This window comes from Molothrus ater, chromosome 2 (genome assembly GCF_012460135.2).
Source record: "Molothrus ater isolate BHLD 08-10-18 breed brown headed cowbird chromosome 2, BPBGC_Mater_1.1, whole genome shotgun sequence".
In the NCBI taxonomy this organism is placed as follows: domain Eukaryota; kingdom Metazoa; phylum Chordata; class Aves; order Passeriformes; family Icteridae; genus Molothrus; species Molothrus ater.
Window position 1 is genome coordinate 9,626,032 of NC_050479.2, and position 22,011 is coordinate 9,648,042.

The window sequence follows — 22,011 nt, forward strand, 5'->3', positions numbered from 1 at the left end:
GTTTTCACCTCTGAGATCTATTGGTTTAGATTTTCTCCCTTGCTTCTCAGCTATCTTTGGTGTTAAAACTGACAGTGTTTCTCTTTAGTGCCTGTGAAATGATTCTGTTGAGTTACTTCCATAGTCTGTGTGTGCATTGTTTTACTTCTAAACATTGGAGTATTGAAAGAGTTCCAATGAAAATTATTTGTTCTCATAATTCATAAAAAACGTACAAACAAGATGGTCTCTCAGTCTTGGAAATCTTTTCCTAGACAAGCATGTGTACATATTCTTTGACTGGGTGGGATAGTTGAATTTGAAATTCGTTTCTACTGCACCAGTAACAATGATCAATAATCAGGAAATTATTCTCCTTTTTTATAATTGTCATGTGACAAATTATGTATGTGCTTTGATTTACATAAGAACATCTCCCTTCTTTAAAAAGAAACTGTTGAAGGGAGATCCTTTTGGAGAGAGGGAAGCTGTCCCTTCCTTTGGGTGCAGTCAGATGTGGGTCAGGAGGAGGCTGAAATGAAGCTTTTGGGACCGGCAGCCACGAAGTAAATCCAGAGTCCCAACCTTACCAGGAGTGTTAGGGAACTGCTGAGTATCATGGGTTGCATGAGAAGAGTTATCTTTAGGAGGCAGGGGGTCACTCTTTATTTGCAGTATTTCAGAAGATTAATGAAATAAGCAAAGAGCAAACATTTAGGAAGAATGATCCACCCACCTGATTCAGTGTCATTGTGTCAGAGGGAGGTGAATTTACAAAGCCTTTTCATTTCTACTCTCTCATCTTTATTCTATTATTTTTTAATTTGGTTTGGTTTTTTTTATCTTTGTATACTTGAGACTTAGGCTACCTGCAGAGAACTCAATGACTGCAATTAATTAGTTCTGTTATCTCAGAATCTACAGCACCAACTCTCTGCAACAATCTGAAGGCATCAGAATCTGGCATTTTCCTAAAGTACATAGACCTTTGTCAGATCTATTTGATCCTTCTATGAACTGCTAATATGTTCTGAACAAAATTCTCTATCACAGTAAATACAGAATAATGAGTAAAATAAATTTAGTTTAGGGTTTGTTTTTTTTTAATTTAAAAAAGAGCAAGCAGAGGAAGAATAAAATCTCATGGCTGTGCCAGGAATGTTACTTCCCTATTATGTTCTTTCTTGTAATTTGCTGTAAATATCTAGCACTATTTAATTTACATTCCAGTCAAGTTTACCTGATAAATACTATGCCATGCAAAATTAGGGATGTATTCCAGTTTAAAGTAATTTGTATTTTCATTTTACTACAGTTTACTTCTACACACTCAAAGATTTTTTTTTTTGTATATTAATAAGTTCATGCTTTATAATGTTTTTCTATGTATTGACTTTTGTTATCTGAAATTTTAAGGAGTGAGGCAACTCTTGTAATTCAGTGTACTTCAGGAGGCCTTTGGAAGTTTCCATTGGTGTTCATTGCCACAGAGCCAGAAGTGGATGATGTGATCAACATTGAAGCAGTTGGCCTCAATAAGGAATCCATAGTTGGCTTTAAGCTCACAAGCCAGACAAGGTAAAAACACTTACATTCAAGAATTTATGCACTTTTCTGAGGGTACAACTCCTACTCAAACACATTGGTTAGAATAAATTTGGGCAACACACACATAACTGGGATGCAGCTATTTCGTCCTTATTTTCAAGAGCTGCATTGTTTAAGTAACAAATGTGATTTTGAAGCTTTGTTGTAGAAGACAGAAGCATTCTACCTTTAGGCTTTGGCTTGAGAGAAAATCTGTGGAATAGATCCAAATGTTTATGTTATGATTTTTTTTTTTCCCTAAAAGGTTTAGGAAGATGTTAAAATGTGTAATACAATGCTAAGGAATGATAATAGTTTTGTGCTATTAAAGGCTCACTAGTAAGACTTTAAAAGCTAGTGCTTTTACTAATAGATTTTTTCAATGTACTTTATGCTTACACCAAGTTAAAAACATTCCCTCACCTTGTGCTTTAAAGGATTTTAAATATGCTGTTCTTATTAAAGTACTACTTTTTATTATGTAAGTGTGCTATGAATTCATCTCTGCTTCCACTTGCTAAAATAATGGTGTAATTCTTCAGTATTTTGTTCCTCTCCTTTTTTAAAGTCCTGCAGAAACCACTGTTAATATATAATTTTTGCATATTTCAATTCTTTTCCCAGAGTTTTACAATGTTACAGTAAACTTACAATGTCATTTGTATACAGCAGGAAGTCAAAGAATAAATTGTGTGGTAATGATAGATAAGTTTTAAAGTATTAAACAGGGAATCTGAATGAACCATAATGTGTAGAATCCATGTAGCTCATGGAAGTTTTAAATTTTCTTTTATTTTCTTTTAAATTGCTGATTTTTTCTGTACATCTAGAAATTGTGCCAGATACGCAGATTGACACTTTCATGGTGGATACATCCTTTGGTTTCATCCTCATCAGGAAATGTATTTGGTTACAACTGATTTATTTCCAAAATCTGTGTCTCTAAGAGGGACAGTTGTTCCAGGTTTTAGATGCCTGTCAGTGATGTTAATTGAGGACTCTGACAAAGGCTTCTATCACAGTGATCAAGTTAACAGCTTCAATAGAATGGTTGCTTCAGGAACAAAAGCAAAGCAATTGCTCTGGCAATACTGTAATCTCCTGGTAGGTGTTTGATAGCAGTGAAGATACCTGATGTTCTCCAGAAAGGTGTTATAAAACCTGAGTCATTATAATTATATGAAGGAAAAGCCGTGATAGAAGATAGATTCTCTTTTGCCCTTAAACAAATTTCAGCTTTATTTTATACAGCAAGTGTTCCTCCCATACATTTCAAAAGCAAAATATAATGTTTGCATGTAGTAAAACAGCTCTGTGTTACAAACAGCACCAGGAACTCCACTCATGAGGATGCCTTGGGAAGAGCACTGCCAGCAGGTCAGGGGGGGGATCCTGCTCCTCAGCCCTGGGAGGATCACCTGGAGTGCTGGGTCCTGCTCTGGGCTCCTCAGGACAGGACAGACATGGAGTTCCTGGAGCTGATCCAGTGGAGGGTGATGAAGATGATGGAGGGACTGGAGCATCTCAGTTTGGACAGGCTGAGGGAGCTGGGCCTGTCCAGCCTCGAGGCCCCTCATCCCTGTCTGCCAGTGTCTGCAGGGAGGGGCAGGACATGGACCAGGCTCTGCTCCCTGGTTCCACCAATGGGACAGGAGGAACAGACAGAAAGTGAGGCACAGAAGTTCCATCTGAACATTAGGAACAATTTCTTTCTTGTTTAATGACCAAACACTGGAGCAGATTGTCCAGAGAGGGTGTGGAGTCTCTCTCAGTGGAGATATCCAAGAACTGGCTGGACATAATCCTGTGCTGGAGGCTCTGGGATGACCCCACCTGGGCAGGGAGGCTGCACCTGGTGACCCTCTGTGATCCCTTCCAGCCTGACCCACTCTGTGATTCTGTGAACTGCTCCATAAGTTATATATTGCTTTATCTTATCTGTGATTTGCTTAGGAGATATTAGTGGTGGAGGTTTTGTATAGAAGTGGAACACTCAGCCAACCAACACATAGTATAGAGGACCTGCAGATGAAAAGCAATTACATGAGAAAAGCATTATATAAGAGGTATAATTTAATGCTTGAATAACTCACATTATTTAGATTAAAAACAAAACAATTAAATAATCAAACATGGTTGAAAAATTTTGAATAGGATACGAAGTGCCATCCTATCAATCCTCCCTGAAAAAAAATGATCAGCCCTTTCGAATTTTCTGGGTAATCAATTAGCAGCACAATCCATAGAGAAGCAGTTCTGTTACTTTAAGAGAGATGGGGTTTCTTGTGCTGGACAGTAGCTCATGGCACTGCTGCTTGGGGAGAAACTGTGGGGGAAACAGGTGTGTTTCTGAGTAACCTGCTAGGGAGGGACTCTGCAGATGTGTCTTTATTTCCTGTTACTGCCAGGAGGGAGGGGTTGCACAGCATCACTTAGAACACCTCTGCATCTTTTTGAGCTAGCAAGGTGCATAGTGATGCAACAAAGAGTATATGAGAGCCACAGGCCCTAAAAAAGCTCAGGATGTTATTAAGAACAGGTTAGGACTCATATATATTTATTTTGATATAGGAATAGTTATATACACACACACACCCATATTGAATGAGGATCTTCAGTGCTCCACAATAAATCTATGAGATCAATGGATTTAGCTTTCTTTACAGCTAGTATAACTCAAATGTGGCCTTCCTCCTTAAATTCCACATTCCTCCCCTCCCTCCCCCCCTCCCCCAAAATCCTGAGTGTGTACAGGATATGTCAGAATGAATTAATGACTTTAGAAGGATGATCAGTTAAAAATGGGAGGTCATTGCTACACTCTTCACAATGATCTGCAATAATGAAAGCTCCAGCAGTTCATGAAAATATGTAATGCACCCTTTCAATACATTTTAAGTTCACACAATGAGAAATAGCCCAATATCTTCTCCAGAAAATAATGAAAGATACTGAGAATGCAGCTAAACAGTTTTATTGCATGAAGAAAACATGTATTTTTTAAAACTATATGCACCTATGTCAATTGGAATAGAGTAGACAAATATTTTACTTTCAGCTTTAACAATTCCAAAGGGACATGTTGTTGAAGCTTGATTAGAGTCAAATCAGCAGATTTCATTTCCTAAATAAGAAAAATCTACTGCTTCTAAACATTCATGGATGACCTTTTTTGGGTTTTATCATAAATGCAGGAGTAATTCAACACCAGCTGAAATCATTGGCAGCATTTCCACTGGAGTAATTTGTTTTAGTATAAACCTCTAATGTTTAAGATAATATTAGCGCTTGTTTTAATATAAATGCTTATTGAATGCCAATGGTTTACAGAATGACAGCAGTTTTAACCAAAACAGATAGAATATTATCCTTGGAAATAAAACTCACAGAAATTTATTTGATATCTATCTTAAATTATTGGTCTATTATTTTGTGTTGAAATCTGTAACTGAAACATAAAATAAAAACTCTCAAAGTGATACTTTGCTTAAGAAAACTAGCCATTTCTATATTTGGCATACTGAAGATAACTTAAAGTGTTTTTAATCAATTAAGTTTGGGATCAGGACATTTGCATTAAGGCAGAAGTGGGTTTTGGAGCTTATTTACTGCTCTATATTCCTATACAGAATTATTTTGGTGGTTGGATTAATTTCTTCACATTAAGATACTGATGTCCACCTACAGCAGAATGCTACCTTATGTTTTCCAGGGCAAATACTTCAGGAGCCAACATGAGATGTGTGGGATGGATAGATAGATAGATAGATAGATAGATAGATAGATAGATAGATAGATAGATAGATAGATAGATAGATAGACAGATAGACAGATAGATAGATAGATAGATAGATAGATAGATAGATAGATAGATATTTGTTAACACTATATTCACCTGAAAGTCTTTTGTAAACTACACTACATTTGAAGGTTTAGTCAAGCTGAGGGATAATTCTCTCCTATTTGTTCTGTCTGCTTTATTCTCATGCAGAGTTTCCTTTCACCAATTTAATTCTGTCTTCCCACATACCTGTTGGTGATTGTTACAGTCATGTATGGCTTCCCATATACAGTAGAATTTTTTCCATCTTTCCATCCTGCCCTGTCACTCCAAACAAGCAGGATATTTGTTACATTAAGGAAACTTCTTGGATAAACTCAGACTGCCCCTCTGAAAAATGTGGCACCTGTTGTGACAGCCTCAAAAAAAAGCAAACAGCCTCATGTTGATGTGATCTCCCCAGAGGGTCGTCTGCAAAATCCAAGGCTCCACCTGATTATGGAAAGAGAGCTAGAATAAAGAGGAAGAAAAGCCCCAAAGTGGTGGACTGGGGAGATGAGAATAAAGATGAAATTAGGCTTTAAAATGACTGCACATGCAGATTTATTTCTCTAAACCTACTTTTGATTGGAGATTTTCCTTATTTCTTCTATGTACATTTCCTACTAGAAATGTATAAATGCATAGAATAAATGTTCAATTAAAACATTCCTTGGTCACACAAAATTAATTTTAATTCTGAGGAATTAGTGGGCAACCCATTTTGTTTCTGTACCCACCCTTATTTTGAAGGGAAAACAACAACAAAAAATGTTTACAATTATAATTTAAAGAAGCATTTCTATTTTACTCTAATTACTGCTATATTTCATTAGAACTACCACGAGCCAGGATTAAGTATGTGGCAAGAAAATGCATTTGGTAAATTCTCCATTCATGCTTCCTCTCCTTCACTCTCTCACTCATTGCTGTGTACGTTACAGGCCTGGATTCCTCTGCCAATCTCTTTGTTAGCAGTTCTGCAAAATTCTACCACAAATCTAAAGATGTAATTAGAATACTTCCTCTTAGTACTTCCCACACAGCGGCAGCTGCAAAGCACAAATGTTGACTGGGCTCCATTTTTTGGAGCCTGAATGGAGACTAGTGGAAAATATTGATGATGTAAACATTCAGCAGACCTTTCACAAAGTTATGCTCATCCTTCTTAACAATACAATCCTTGACATGTCACACATTTAGCCAGGACCTGTATGCAGCCATCAGTCAACCTGCAAACAGCACCCCTGGGTAGAACAGGGATGAGAGAGAAATCAGCTTGTGCAGATAGAACCTCTGATTCCCGCTCTGGTTTTACAGCATGTACACACAAAAACCATGAATCTTAGGGTTGGTAAAGCATTCCCTGACAGGCATTTGTCATGCAGTGTTTGCTCATATATTTTGAAAATCCTTTACTTCTACAGCAGCCTTTCCAAAGAAGTGATAGTCAGAGTTTTAAAACTTTTCTGATGTTCAGAGTTCAGGATTTAGAGTGGTCAATTAAACCAGAGTTAGTTTGGGTATGAAACATAACCCATTTTTATAAATAATGATGAGCTACTAATTTATTTTTCCATTGCATTTTTTTTTTGTTGATAAGAAATTATCTAAATCATACCAAGTATCACTAATAATTCTATAGAATTTGACAACAGCATACAATTAATATGTTTTAAGGACTTGACTATGTAATAACTGAAATTTCTTGTGTCATCCAACAGATGTTAACTACAAATTAAAATAAATAAGTTTAGATATGATTAACTATTGTTTGAACTACTTGAACTATTGTAACATTTTAATATCCCTTATTTCTTGAAGCAGTTACCTACTTTACTTTTGTTACTCTTCTTTTATTAGCAAAAAATACCCAAGCATTTGACCAAAAGAACTATGTGCTGGTATTTTATGCATGGCTCTTCAAAATGCTGAGTTTTGTAAAGGAATACATTTCTAAAGGAATAATTTACTGCTTCAGTAGTTTTGGGAAGAGAAACGTTAAACCTATTTTGAGCCATAATTTAATAAATATTTTCAGTTTTGATGAGTCTTTTATAAGTTTTGGAGTGTGAGCGCTACAGGAATATAAATTTTAAGTTCTTATTTAGTTGAAGATGTGTTGTTGCTGCTATTGTTTTTTGGTTTAATAATTTGAAAATTGTGTAGCATGAGAACATTGATAAGCAGAGACTTCTATATAAGGACAAGGTTAAAGGATTAATTATAAAAATGTCCATGTAAGACAAGACAACCTCTTTTCCAGGTTGTCATAATTTGATTGTATAATTATTATTTAAATTCAAGTTAGTGTTTACTCTTGTTCATTATTTGAGTAAGGACAGAGTTTGTGTTGTCTGATGGCAGTATCAAACAATTATGAGAGGAGTTAAGGAAAGACAGATGGGAAAACACGTTTATTTTCTTTGTTTTATAAGGCTTCTGCCCTTACACTTTCTAATTCATTTGTGCTTGGTTTATATGTGTTTTCAAAACTCTACACATCATTAAGTTTTATAAAGTATGTTCTTATCTGCCACCCTTCTTGAAAAAGTGCAGACTGCCTCACAACTGACCTTCAGGGCTGAGAAATGACAAGCCAAACATTCACTCCAGAGCGGTTCACCTGAAGGATTAATCAAAAAGGAGGAATTGAATTTTAATAAGTTTAAAAACCAGAATTATTAATTTTTAATTATACACTAAATATACAGACACAGAAAATGATAATGTCTGAAATTCAGGTGCTATTCTGGGAATTTCATCTCCAGATTTCTCTTTATTATAAAAGATGAGAAAGTGAAAGCAATTTACTTGTGCTAGTGAGGTACCCAGCATCCCAGTTCATCTCCCTAATGAAAGCACTGCTTGTTTTGTCTCAGGGGGCATCTTTAGATTTACTTTTAAAACAATGCAAGATTCATCAGTGAAAAGTTTCTGTTTCAGATTTTGTATAATTTTTTAATTACTGATTTTTGTACCATCTTCATCACAATCCCTGCTGGCCTATCATCTTACAGCTTTACATTTAATTTGTCAGGATTTCTATTTTCCTGACTTGGACATAGTTTTACTCTGAGAAGCATTTTGCATCCAGTAGACACCCTGACTCTTTTGTTAAAACTGACAGGCTTTGGGAACAGGGATGTTTTAGCTCTGATTATATGTGTTCATGCAAATTCATATGCCTTTATGTATTTTACTCAAAAGTTATAGCTGCCTTTAGCACCTTGTGATAATGCTGTCAAGAAGCATGCAGATTTTATTTAAAGCTTTTTTACTTTTTTTCTTTCCATTTTTAAAATCTGACAAGGGTGATGTAATAATATTATTTTTCTTTGACTTGGTAAATATCTTGTGCATAATTATAGGTGAGTTTTTTGACAGTTTCACTTTAAACTCTCTGATCCCCTTGTCTGGACAAAAACTGTGGCTTTTTCTCCTCTGTGTTTTCTGACTGTTTTGATGTCTCTTAAAAATTCCAAAGCAAGCTACTGTTGCATATCTTCCTGCTAAGAGGCAATTTCTGCAGGAATAAAATCTGTATTTTCCTGTGTCTGCTGTGTAAGCAGCCTGTCCCCTGCCTCATCTCCCTAGCATTTCATCATCACATCTGTGGTCCAAGTCATGCTCTCAGATGTCCTACAAGGACACCAAGCACTTACCAGGAGTTCTCATCCCTAACTATTCACTGGAATACAGACTGAGCATGGGACACTGAAAGTGTTGCCTTGAAATGTTCTGAAGCTAGTCAACAGAGCAGTGATGCTAGAATGAAGACCTGTGTCCAGGTCGGTTTTCAGCATGAAAATATTTATCTCAGGCATTTTTGATGAGTGCTCTGCTGTGCTGCTCAGAGTCTAGATCTGTCACTTCTTTTTGATCCCATTCCTCCCGTCTGTGTGTAGTAGGTGTGCTCTAGGCATTCACAGCTGAGCACTTCTTTTGGAAACAAAGATGTGAAAATTCCAGGCTTATCTGGCACATGGATGGGAGCTCAGGCCCAGCAGGATTAGTGCTGATGGCCCAGGGCTATATACTCAGTGGCACAGCTTTAGGCACCACAAAAAGATGCTATTAGCATAAGTTCCATGTCAAGACTGGAAGACTGGAAATGTAGTTTCAGATATTCAGTACTTTTGCCCACCATTCTGTCACCTAAAGGAAAAGCCAGGCTAAATCTGCTGATTCACCCGAGTCCAACAGCACTGCTAAGTATCAGTTCATTTTTTTGGAGGCAACAGAAGCTTTTTGGTTTCTGTTTTCTGCACCTTCACTGTTTGTGTCTATAAACTGGCAGTGTGACCTTTTTTTCACGAGAGCATTTTGAATATAGAACAACCTTTCATGAGAACATATTCCAAGAGAGGGCTATTTTTAAACACAATGACATAGGCCCAGCATGCCACCCACAGGATAGCGCTTGCCCAGGAAATGTGGAACATTTCCGCAGAGATATGACTTGCCATAAAATATTAAATTTCATTCCTTTGTGGGTATTTTCTTTGAAAAGTGTTATTTCTGGTGTGACAGTCCATGAATAAACAGATTTAAACAGCTTTTCTTTGAGATGCTGTTAGCTTTCCATTCTTCAGGTTTTATCAATACAGGAAAATGTATTCCCTCTAAGCCTGCCCTGCTGTACAGTGCCAGGGTGTTGTGGATTAATTTTTGACCATCCCATTGTATTTCTGCTTTCAATTTCCTGTGTTCTCCTTCTATTCAGAGTGATAGAGTTGTCCTCAGCAAGACACATAAAGACTAAAAGGAGAATGCCTCACCAGAAAATACAAAAATGTACCTTCCTTTCATGCTGAGAATGTTCATGGCAAGAAGTCCGTGAGGAATTGTGATGGACAGGCTTTAGTTTGGAATTGGCCTAGGATTGTTTTATAGTGCTCAGCCACTGTCTTCACCAGGACTAGGTGTTTTCTTTGGGTCCAACAGCACTGCTGTGAGCCAAGGCATTAGACAAGATCTGCAGTACCTGTGACAGAAATTCTTTGAGATAAGAGATACACAATATTATCAATACAGGAACTTAATTATGTTACTGTAAAAATCTTAAAATGTTCAGTCTATGGCATATGAAAAATGTGAAAACAGTGATAAAAAATTATTATTTTTCATATCTTCATTTCAAGGCTTTACAAACTCCCTCCTAGTGCAGTAACACTCTGCCAGAATGCAAATTCAGTTCTAGTCATAAACCTTAATAAAATGGGTAGCTTATCAGTTTTATTTGATTAGAGATTGGAAAAGGGAGTACTTTTAATAGGAAAAATGGATTGTCGCTCTGATATGGAATTTACTTCTATCACTATTATGATATTTTTACAAGTCAAATGATTCTTTTTTTTTTTTTTTCTAGTGGCAAATGCTATCATTATTCCATAGTTAATAGAATATTATAATAGCATGTAAATATGTTTGAAATTGAATACCAGTATGCAGGTCCCTGTGTATAAATAAAGAACCACTACAAAATAATTACTCTGTAAGTAAGAATGCTGTTAATATTCCATATTCATTCCATGCCATGTTTCCTGAGTCATGCCACATGGTGGCCTAAGTGTTAGACTGCAGATAAATTCTGTGAAGATTCTGTAAAAGGCACAACAGTCTCCTGTGCTTTTCTGCAGGTACCCAGAGCCATTCACTGCACACTTCCTGGCAGGCAGTGATCCTGATTTCCTTGTGATGCCACAAGCTGGAGAACTTCTCCCAGAAGGCACAGTGGGAACCCATATAACAGTGGGATACAAGCCAAGGATGTATGGCAGGAAGCACACAGCAACCCTGGTCATCGAGGTAAGCCTTCCCCAGGGCAATCACAAATCCTCCTTCAGGAGTGCCAGCAGGAAGAGAGTTCCTGCACCAAGGAGCAGCACTGGAGCACACCCAGTGCATGTGCTGGGATGGCTTTGCTACTCCTCACAATGGACAAGATTAAAAGTAAATTTGGAGAATTGACTGATGACAAACTGAAAAAACATCCTGTATTTTACACTTTATTCTAATTTCTGCATTATCCTTTTGCCATCAGCACCAGAGGCAGATCCTTCATCTTGATACGTTTGCCCCAACTCCACAGGCAACATGATTTTCACAGAGAATCAATATAATCCTGTTAGGAACTGGTGGAGAATATAAAAGTAATTGAATATGTGAAGCCTAAGTTATTGATTTTAATTGTATTGTACATCTTATATGATCAAAGGCTCCAAGAAGGCAGGTACCCAACTGTGGAGGAGAGAATTTCAGAGCACAAAGCCAGGAATAGCTCTTTTGAGCAAGATGCAAAATAAACAAAAATTATTTGCAACCATATAGCCTGTGTAAGTGCAAGGGTCAGGAAACATTTGAAGACATGTATTCCTTCAACAGTTAAAATGCTCTCAGAAACCAATTTTCAAGTTTTAAGTTATTCTTTAGAAGGAATCTATTGAAAACACACAGCAGGGGCAAAACCTCACATTCTCTATAAATCATGGTTTGTACTTTCACTCTATTCACTGCATGCTGGTAGTGTTTTCAGACTACTATATTAGAAGTGAAACAGCAATATTGATTTAAGAAATAAGATGGCCAGAACAAAGTTGATAAAAAGATACATGGCAAATCACTATAGTGTTTTATCTCTTTAAGTGACAACTTGTATAACAGTGAATAAGAAATTCAAATCCTGGAAAAAACAAGGTCCTTCAACCCCTCCTGCTTGTTTTCTTTTACTGTATTAGATGTCTGATTAATGCAGTCTCTTTACATAAACAGCAATGATGTTTATCACTCTTCCATTTGAAAAATAAGATAGCTTACTGAATATATTCTGTGCTATTTTGTGTTTAAAAAGCAGTGTATGACACAGCTACAGAGCTCAGACACTTGAAGTTTTGGAGCTGAACTGCTGTTTTTAGGCATGGCACATACAAATGCAGCACCTGTGCTTGTCCTTGGCTTAGCTTTCATCACTAACAAGGAGATTTTATCATAAATGTGTCTGGAATGGGACAAACACAATGATCAAAGGCTATTATTAGCTCTCTAAGAACTCAGGCAGTAATTCAGAATTTCATTTTAGGAATTTATCAGTATAGATGGCCTGTGTCTAATTGGTTTTTTAAGCCACATGCACTCACACCTCAGTCTGTGGTTATGATCTAGGCAGACAGCTCTTCTCATCTGCACCCGTGGTACTGTGTGTGGCTGCAGTAAGTCAGTCAGTCATACATATTACATATATATATATGTATATCACATATATATCAGATCACATCTTGTTGTATCTATTCCTGGATATTTAAAAATGCATCAAGGATTCTTGATGCTCATAAGCACATTTGGGACCAGTATAACTCCATCACAGTCTGTTAGAGATGTTTCTAACATTCTCACTCAAAGTGCAGAATTAAGTGGTTTCAGTAGTGTTTTGATGAGGCTTCTGTTCTGTTCTCTTTGCTCTTTTTGGTAGACCTTTTCTGTACTCCTGACTTCCCCCTTTGTGCTCCACACAAACTTTAACTCCTGCAGTTCTGGTGGAAGGCAGAGCATCTGTGGCTGTGTGTGACTCAGCTGCTGTGCTCTCAGCACTGACCTGATGTAAGATTTGATGAGATGTTGAGAATACCTGATACTCATTTCTGCCTTTTGTGTTGGTTCAAATCATTTCCATTAGTAAACTGAGGGAGACAGACTTAGTAAGATATATTAAATAAAAGCTGTATTAAATCATTCGTATTTGGGGAATAACAGTGGAGGTGGTGAAATGTAATTAGTGTTTGACCTAACACTGAAGAACCTTTCTTGCATGTATCCTCTCTAGCCAATATATTGGCTGAGGCTCTGGGCTATTTTTAGAAATGTTGAAGAAGCTTCTTTTCTTTTGCAGTGCCTCTCTTCTGCTGCTGCTGCTGTAACAAAGGATTACAGTGCTCTTGCTTTAAAATGTCTTTTGCATTTCCAAGGGTAAACTCATAGTCCTAACTCTAACATATTTTAATATTAAATTCTTTGAACAGTGAGTATCAGATTTGTAATTTTTTGTGTTTCAATGAACAGTGATAATTAGGCTGTAAAATAGCAGAGATAGCACTGTAAGTTCTTTTGTTTATGTTCATCATTACAATTGTGTTGAAAGGAAAATGGGAGGTTGGGATTATGGAGGAAGATCCTACAGTCATCTTTTTCTCATTTGCTTTTCAATTTTAAACCCAAATATTGTATGTACAATTTTTTTGTTTTATTGCCCTGCTGAGAACCCAATGCTGAGAAGCTAATTAGCATTAACATATATGTAACAGTCTCTCTACCAGAACTTAGTGTGTACATTTTACTAACTGAATGCATATATATATGTATCATTGAAATCACGTTGTCTAGTTTATATTTCTGCACAAAAATCAAGTACTTTGTGGGATATGGTATGAATTCTTTGAGAATTCAATGAATTCTTTAATATTCATGAATACTTCAGTAGATTTTATTAATGGCAGGAAACCTTAATTACTTTGCTGAAGCAGTTAAAGCTCTTTAACCATCATTAAAACTTCTGTTCTCAGTCAACTACGTCTCAAAACAATTGAAGTTAGATAATTATTTAAATAGCTGCTAGGAATCTTAATTTTGCAGATGTGACATAGAAAATTACTTACAAATTTTATGTAGATCAAAGAATGGACTATTACACAAAGGCAGTAAGGAAAATAATCATGCTTGTTTCTTTGAAAAAGCTTGTAGCTTTGAATGAGGACATCAAAACTTAATTGAGCTACAGGTGAGAAACAGCGAAACTGTGCCTGAACAGCATTTTTAAATAGCTATTTTTCCATAATCAAACTTCTAAATTTAGAATTGCCTTCATAAACAGTGCAGTTCTGAATTAAAAAAAAAATTGTATATATATATATATTATTCCTAATGATAAATAAGTGAAGAGAGCACACTACTCAGATGAGCTGTAAAGTGCTGTGAGGACAGAAGGGACTTTGTGACCCCAGTGACATCCCAGAGCTGTGGCGCGCCAGTCAGGCTGAACTGACAGAGCTGAGGGATGTCAAGGTGCTGCTGGGGCTGGAATCACAGCCAGGCACAGGGTGGAGCAGCCAGGAGGATGGGAATCCTTGGCAAAGGGAATGTTCCTGTAGGCTTGCAGTTAATTTCCTTCCACTGTGCTGAATTCAGCTGGAGACCAGAGCAATTGCTTTGTAATTCATGTGTGAGACTTCTGAGATATTCTAAAGCAGGAGGCACACACAATAAGTCTTAAATGATAAAATAGGTGTCAGAGTGAACCAGATTGCAGGTAACATTATCAAGCCCTCCAGAAGTCAGGCTTGTGCACCTTTATTGCTGAATAATCACTAACTTAGCCTATGGAAGATAGCATATCAAAACCATTTGTCATGCTGTTCTGCAAACAAATGATGCAGTGTGCCAGCCACAGTACCCAGGTGTGGCTTCTCTAAACTTGTCTATGCAAACTTGCATATCTTAACAGCAAACAGTACTGTTACATATTCAGCAGCTTGCTGAAGCTGCCTTGTTCCTGGTGGATTTCTTAATTACCATAGTTCAATGTTATTTTAAGTTTTATCTCTTGAAAAGAATGAGCAAGGAAAAATGTAACTAACTTACTAGAATAATGGAAGTAGCTTCCCATTAAATAAGATACATGTTGGTGCTGGCTTGAGTTGTAGGATTAGAAACAGAGTGCAGAATCAGTACTCAACATTTTTGATTCACAAGCATGAGGAAAAGTTACTTTACTTATTGAGATTTATAGTTTTGATAATGGAAAAAGGTGATAATAATGTGGGAACCATTGCTGTAAAAGGGTACTTAGAACGGTGTCAGTTCTGGAGGATTTTGTTATATAATGTCTGAGCAATGTTGAGAAACACCTAATACTTGAAGTGCAGAAACCAGTTAAGTAAATTTTAATTATATCTGGAAGTGTTCTTTAAGGTAAGAAAATTTTTCTTATGCATCTTCTTTATTAGCAATTGATCAGAGCCTGAATGGGCATTTGTTTGCTTATGGGGGGTGGTTTTTATTGCTTTGGGTTTTTCTCCCCTTCTTTCCTTCACTTATCAAGCTATCATTGTCTTGATCCATGAATTTTCTTGTCTTTGCTCTTCCCTTACAAAGTTTACATAAAGGTTTACATTAATTTAATTCTGTATACACTGATGGTAATTGTTTTTTTTTTTTTTTTTTTTTTTTTTTGTTTTGTTTTGTTTTGTTTTGTTTTGTTTGTAAAACAAAACCTTGCAGTATAAATCAATGGCTGGGAAATATTTGATGCAATACCTGTAATTTCCTCTGTTTTTACTTTTTAGGAAGCCTTGTGTATTTAGATTTTTTTGAGTTAACAGTACTTGGAAGCTAACTGGAATACAATATTCCTTGAAATTCCTGATCCTTGCTCCCAATCCACTTTCCTAACAGATTGCTTTGGCAATCATTTACCATGTACTTCAATAGCACTTCCAGCCTACAGGGAATACCCATGGATAATCTGTGTTTTGCAAATTATTCCTATGAATCATGATCCATCAGTAAAAAAGGGTTGGATACCAAACAAATAGACTTTTATATAAATTATTTGGTGACTGTTACCAGTAGTGGCTGAATAATTTGCTTCATGAACATTACTCAGTCAGCCATCAAGATGATTGAATGACTTACTTGAATAACTTACATTATGTAATAAGAAGTGGCAGTTTATGTCTCATTTTTAATTGTTAAAAGCATTTTTCAGAGAGATTTAGCTCAGTACATAGCCATTACTCCAGTCAGGTGAGCCAAATTGTTATTCTCTTCACATTTTGATTCAGGAATACGGAGGTTTTGAAAAAAGAAAGTCATTCATTTCCACAAGAAATCCTCCCTCATATTGTCAAGGACATTCAGAATATGCTCTGGTCTTCCTTCTTAAATTCTGTGTGAAGTAGGCCTAGATAAGCATCACAGGGAGCCTGGATTCTTAACTACCTATGTTTATATCAGATATATCTTCTTAACAGAGATTCTCTTTTGTAATTCTGTTTTAGTCATAGTACAGATTGCAGTGGATTTGATACTTTCAACCTTAGACTTTGTTACTACCAGAGCTAGCATTGGAATTATTCCAAATTTGATACAATAAACCACATTGTTTTAAAAATAGGAAGAAGTGTTCCTCTGATTTGGGAAATTTTGGCTGGCTTTTGAGGCAAGTAAATACTGCTTGTAAATCAAATATTCCATCATAATTCTATGGTCATATGTGGATTGCCTTTGAAAGTTTCTCTTCTTCCTCTCCACCATTCCAGGAAAGTCTGAAACTGTGATGATCTGTGTTTTCCTTTGCTGTGATGTGTCTGGCCTGGAAACCCAAAGCAGCAGCTTTGAGGCACTTGCATGAATTTTGAAGATAGATTTGCTCTTGCTGCGGTTTTCATATTGGTTAGAATAATTACTAGAGTTAAGCTTTACAGACTCATCCCAAAAAAAGTTACTTAAAGCTTGAGCAACTAATATTGTGCTCTTGGAAATGAAGTATTGTAGTAAAAGAGACATTTGTGGTTGCCTAAAGTTTACTGAAAATTACTTAAATCTGGGTTGCCTTGAAAATGACTAATTTCTGGGTGGTTCTAATGCTAAACAAAGAACCCCAAGTAATGCTGACAATTACAGTAACTTTTCCATATGTGTAACACTCGTTTTCCTTTAGCAGAAAATGCTGAGCTTACCTTACACAACAGTAGTTTTTTCATTTAATGTGTACATAAATTTTTTCTCGATGATTGTTTCCAGTAGTCTTTGATGATGGCACATGATTTACAATAGGTGAACTACCATAGTTCAAGATGAGATTTTAGGGTGGAGTTGCAATGTCTCCTACTACAGAACACCTGACACAGCAGCAGAATAGGCAGCTTTTTTCAACAAGTCAAGCCATAACCCTTTTTTTTTTACACTTGACACACAATCCAGGATATTTCTATGGCAAACAGAAAATTAACATAAGGTTATTACTACTGTGAAGTCTGTATCTATTGTTTGATGCAAGTGAAGTTGAGAGATGGAATAGCCCACCATTTTTGTTTAAATCACACTATTACTAATTCTATGGACAGTCAAGTCACAATATGTGTGGATTTATTGAACAAATATATTTTTTTAGTTACTTGCTACTAGGTTTAAATCATTGGCTGAAACAACTTTCATATCTTTTCTCTGACCTTGAAATAATCCATGAGACTTTCACACAGTGAGTATGACACTGAGGATAAATTACCTTTAAACTAAATTATTCATCTGCTTTATTAAAGAAAGATAAACTATTTAATTTTGTACTGAAGTTAATGAATGAATGAGCTCATTTTGGAGAGCCACCTCTCTTAAATGACAGCTTTACCTTTGGACATGAAACTGGTTCATGTCACACCTGCTTTTGCTGGTTGTTACCTTTACAAACAGTAGAGTTACTAGTTCATTTCACAGTATTATATAACGTTGAGAATAAAGATGATTTAATCTGCCTGTTTTACACAGAATAATATTCAATTTAAATTTAAATTTGGCTTTTAGTAGGATAATAATAAAAATTTTGAAAAACTAAGCATGCATGGTGAAATATCTACCTAGTTCTCATTTACTAATCTTACTGGAATAAGGCAAGTGATTCAGCAGACAGCATGTAAAATCACTGCTGCCCATTTTCAAGTAAAGGTTTCTTTAAAAATACACAGCAAAAACCCCTCAGTTATTATTTCAACATTGGTGCAGAAAAGTATAATTCAGTAGCCAGAATGCTGGTTAAAACTACAATTAGAGATTCATATGATGATGGCATTTAGGATCTGTAAGTGTATGCAGTATATCTGTGAAATAATGTAAATGCTCTTTAAGTGCACAGCAGAGAGCAAAGACTGAGCCAAAGAGTTTATGGTTTAATGTTCTGAAACTTCTTTTTGTTTAATATCTGTATTATAAATTAAAACTGTTTGCAGCGATACTCCTTAAATATAATATAATTTATCACTGAACAATTCAAAAAAAAAAAAGGGTAGCAATTAGAATGGTAGGAAGAAGCATATGAAAGATAACAAAGATAAACAGAATAGATTCAAACTTTTTCAGTGGCAAGTATAAAACTGATGTAACAAAACTTAGTAAAGTCAAGAAACAATTTATCATGATTTTTCTCTCTTCTGTATATTGCTGTAAATATGGGATGCCTCCACAGAAGGTTGGAGGTGGAGAAGGTTCACTGCTCATCTCTGTGCCTTTTGCAGTGCTTTACCTAGACCATAATTAAGTGACAAAATGCAATTAATAGCAAGGCAAATATACACACTGTGCTTTGGAGATGGTTGACAGCATTTATGGTGTGTGAATATCGGTCACAATTTCTTTGTGTATTGTGGCACCTCTCTACAGGCCAGATCTGGCTGGGGTACTGCCATGCCCAGCAGCAGAGCAGGAGCAGAGGGCTCACACTGGAATTAATAAATTGGTCACAAATCCAGCCATGTGGGAAGCTGGACTGCCAGCTGAGAAAAAGACTCATGAGCTTTGAGGGTTGACTCTAGCACTGTTTTCCTGAGCAATTTGAGAGCATATCAGACCTTCTGACCTTTTGTTTCCTTAGATGAAGAATGACACTGTTAGGTCTAATGTTTCTATCTACAATGGATTGTTCTAAGGATTAAGTTTTAAATGGGTGATGAATTCCATGAAGTTCAACTCTTCCTGTAATGATAAAACTGCAAGCAGCAGAGAAAGGTGACCCTCTGAGCTGTGCCCCTGTAGTTCAACACAGCAGGAGAGCACCAAAAACCTGCTCTGGAACCACAGCACAGCTGTGTGACTGCACTGCTGTGTCCTGGGAAAGGCAGACCTTGGGAATTAGGAAATACCACTCATTCCATGTGACTTCTGTCTGCTCTGAGACTGCAAAGTCAGAGAATCTGCTATGTTCTGTGTACTATGTTCATGCTCTGTGTTCTGTATAAAAGCCAAATTTCACTTGTATGAATACATTTTCATAGACTTATACATGCCATATTTTTACTCAGTCTTCCTCTATTGGTTTTATCTCAGAGGAGAAAGAAAAGCCCCAAATATAAAACCTGAGATTTTCTGAGTCACTAGGTGTGAGGGAATTGATAGAGTCTATGCCTAAAGTGGGCATGCAATACTTTGTCTACTTTTGCACAGTGCAAAGCTGGGCATAATGACATATCATTTGAGATTCTATACTATCTTTTGGGTTTGTAATATTTCTGTTATTAGCTTGTAGTTTTGGAAAATTTGTTTTAAAGAAAAAGAGAATAGAAAACTAAGACCCAGGAATATACCTTTTTCCAGATATAATGACAGGAAAGTGCTAGAAACTTAGAATAAAGATTTCAAAAATTAAAGTGATGCATTATGAAAGAAAGTATTGGAAGATCTGCAAAAATTACATGAGTTTTTAAAAACCAAAAGTCTGTTTCAGGACAGAAATGAAGCATGGCAGGTAGACAGCAGCATGCCCTAATATTCATAGAAATAAAAGTCCTTAAGTGTGGATAGATGGGATTTGTAGTAAGAATAAGGACCATGTACTCAGGAAGAATCAAGTATGCAAGCATTACAAGACATGACATGGAAACATATGTTCCATTCCTAGAGACCAGTTATAAACAGAGAGCAAATGAAGAGTGTCATTTTCAATCCACATAAATATGCCTCAAACCAGAGATTCCAACATGAAGCTTCAAGTCTCTTGTGCATGCTCTGAATCCTTTTGTCTTGGTTTTGTTCATTGTTTTAATGTGAAAATCCCACCATTTGATATTACCATTGTTACAGATAGCAGAGCTGAAAGTGAATCCTGCTGTACAAACTTAGAGCATTTATAGTTGTAGTAAGGAACAGTCACCTTTGAAAAACATGCAGAGCTCTTTGAAAAACATACAGACTTCTGGGATTTTTAAATAAAAAAAGGAATTTTAGTTCAGCCAGGGAAGGTAAATTTCTCATCTTTGTTATGCCAGGTCCTGGAAAAAGCTGAACCTGATTTCAGTTCTTTGTTCCAGGACTGCAATTCTCATTCTGTGTTATTCTAGTGCATTACATGGAAAAGAACAAATCTCTTTTGAAATCAATGTTGCATCTAAAATCACTGATGAATTTACAAGGTATTTGATCACTGATTTTTTTTTTCCTGTTCATTATTTTCAGACACAATCAATGCAGTGGACATATATAATCAATGGACTTCCTCCACAGACTGAACCACCCACGGCGGCAGCAAAAGTGGTTTGCACCAGCAGCTACAGAGGATCATTCACAGTCCGACAGCGCAACTTTGTACGCGAAAATCTGAAACTTATAACCACTGGAGCATCCTCACCAATCAAAGGAGCACCTTTGGTCCTTAGGAATAGACAGAAAAAGTTATAATCTGTTAATTTTTGGTGAGGGAACAAATAAATTCTGCAGATAAAAAGAACATGTGGTTTGTCATTTTTTTTAAACAGATATTGTATGCATGGGTTGTATGTTCTGTATGGAAGTTTCAGAACACTGGAGCCCTAGTAATATTCCTGGTTTTCTGTAAGGGATTTTGGATGCCTAAAAAATTATTTATGTCATGCAGATGTCAGCAAGTTCAGAGAAAAAGCTTTATGTTTAAAAAAATTATATCTGAGGATTGGGTAACTCAAACTAGTGCTTTGCCTTCTGAAGGACATTGGTTTAATAAGACTGTAATAAGAGGTTTCAATGAACATTCTGTGTGATATTCAGCACATTACACACATGCAGACCAAGCAAGAAAAAACAATCCCTGTTCTCTTCAATAAGAAAATCCTTACCTTTTCTTGCTTTGGCCAATTTCATTAATTAGGACATCTTTGCTGTGTATAAAATAATAATCTTGTTATTTTCAAACATTACAAATCTTTGATCATTATACATAGCACAGAAGTGAAATAAAATATCCTGCTGCAGTAATTTTACGTCAGGTATATTTTATAGAGTGCTTTAGAATATTAACATATGGAAGGCTATGAGAATTCAGTGAGGAATGAAGACAGATTTTCCTTCTTTCCTAGAATAAAAAAATCAGAGGTGCTATTCCTAGTGTGTTTCTATATCCATTCTTTAGATGGGAGTTCAGGCTTTCTCTGCTTCTGATATAATGTGGAAAATTAGATCTATGCAGACATGCTTTGTAAGATCATTGGATTGGTAACTCCTGACTCCTTTCTTCATTGGGATGGTTTTTCCTGATTTTACTAACAGAACATAAATTGTATTTTTGCCTTTATTTTGATGGCAAAACATACTTTGACAAAAAGATGGCTTGGCACAGACTAAGTGCCTTCTTGGCTCCAATACAGAACGAGCATCAGGAATGGGGAGCCTGAGAACAGCCTATGTAGGTCAGTGCAAATGAGCACCAATAAAACCCTTTTACCGCAATGTGCTTGAGGATTTTGTTTATGCCACACATTTTTAGAGAAGCTATTACAGAAAATGTTGGGAGCACATAAAACAGCAATGGTGCTGTTTAATACCTTTTCTAAATGCAGGGTGCCCCATTTTGGTCAGAAACCAGGTAATCTGAAGTGAGAATAAAATCAGCTTTA

The 22,011-nt window shown here is 36.3% G+C and overlaps 1 protein-coding gene across 1 annotated transcript in view; it reads left to right on the top strand.

Annotated features, from left to right (window-relative positions):
* The window catches only part of CFAP47 (cilia and flagella associated protein 47), a 261,429-nt gene extending 240,559 nt beyond the window's left edge, over positions 1 to 20,870 (top strand). Inside the window, exons 62-64 of the mRNA XM_036392854.1 lie at positions 1,396 to 1,557; positions 11,029 to 11,197; positions 20,600 to 20,870. Of these exons, the coding sequence (XP_036248747.1) occupies positions 1,396 to 1,557; positions 11,029 to 11,197; positions 20,600 to 20,821 (553 nt within the window). The 3' untranslated portion in view covers positions 20,822 to 20,870. The remainder of the gene's footprint in view (positions 1 to 1,395; positions 1,558 to 11,028; positions 11,198 to 20,599) is intronic.
* Positions 20,871 to 22,011: the final 1,141 nt, after the last annotated feature.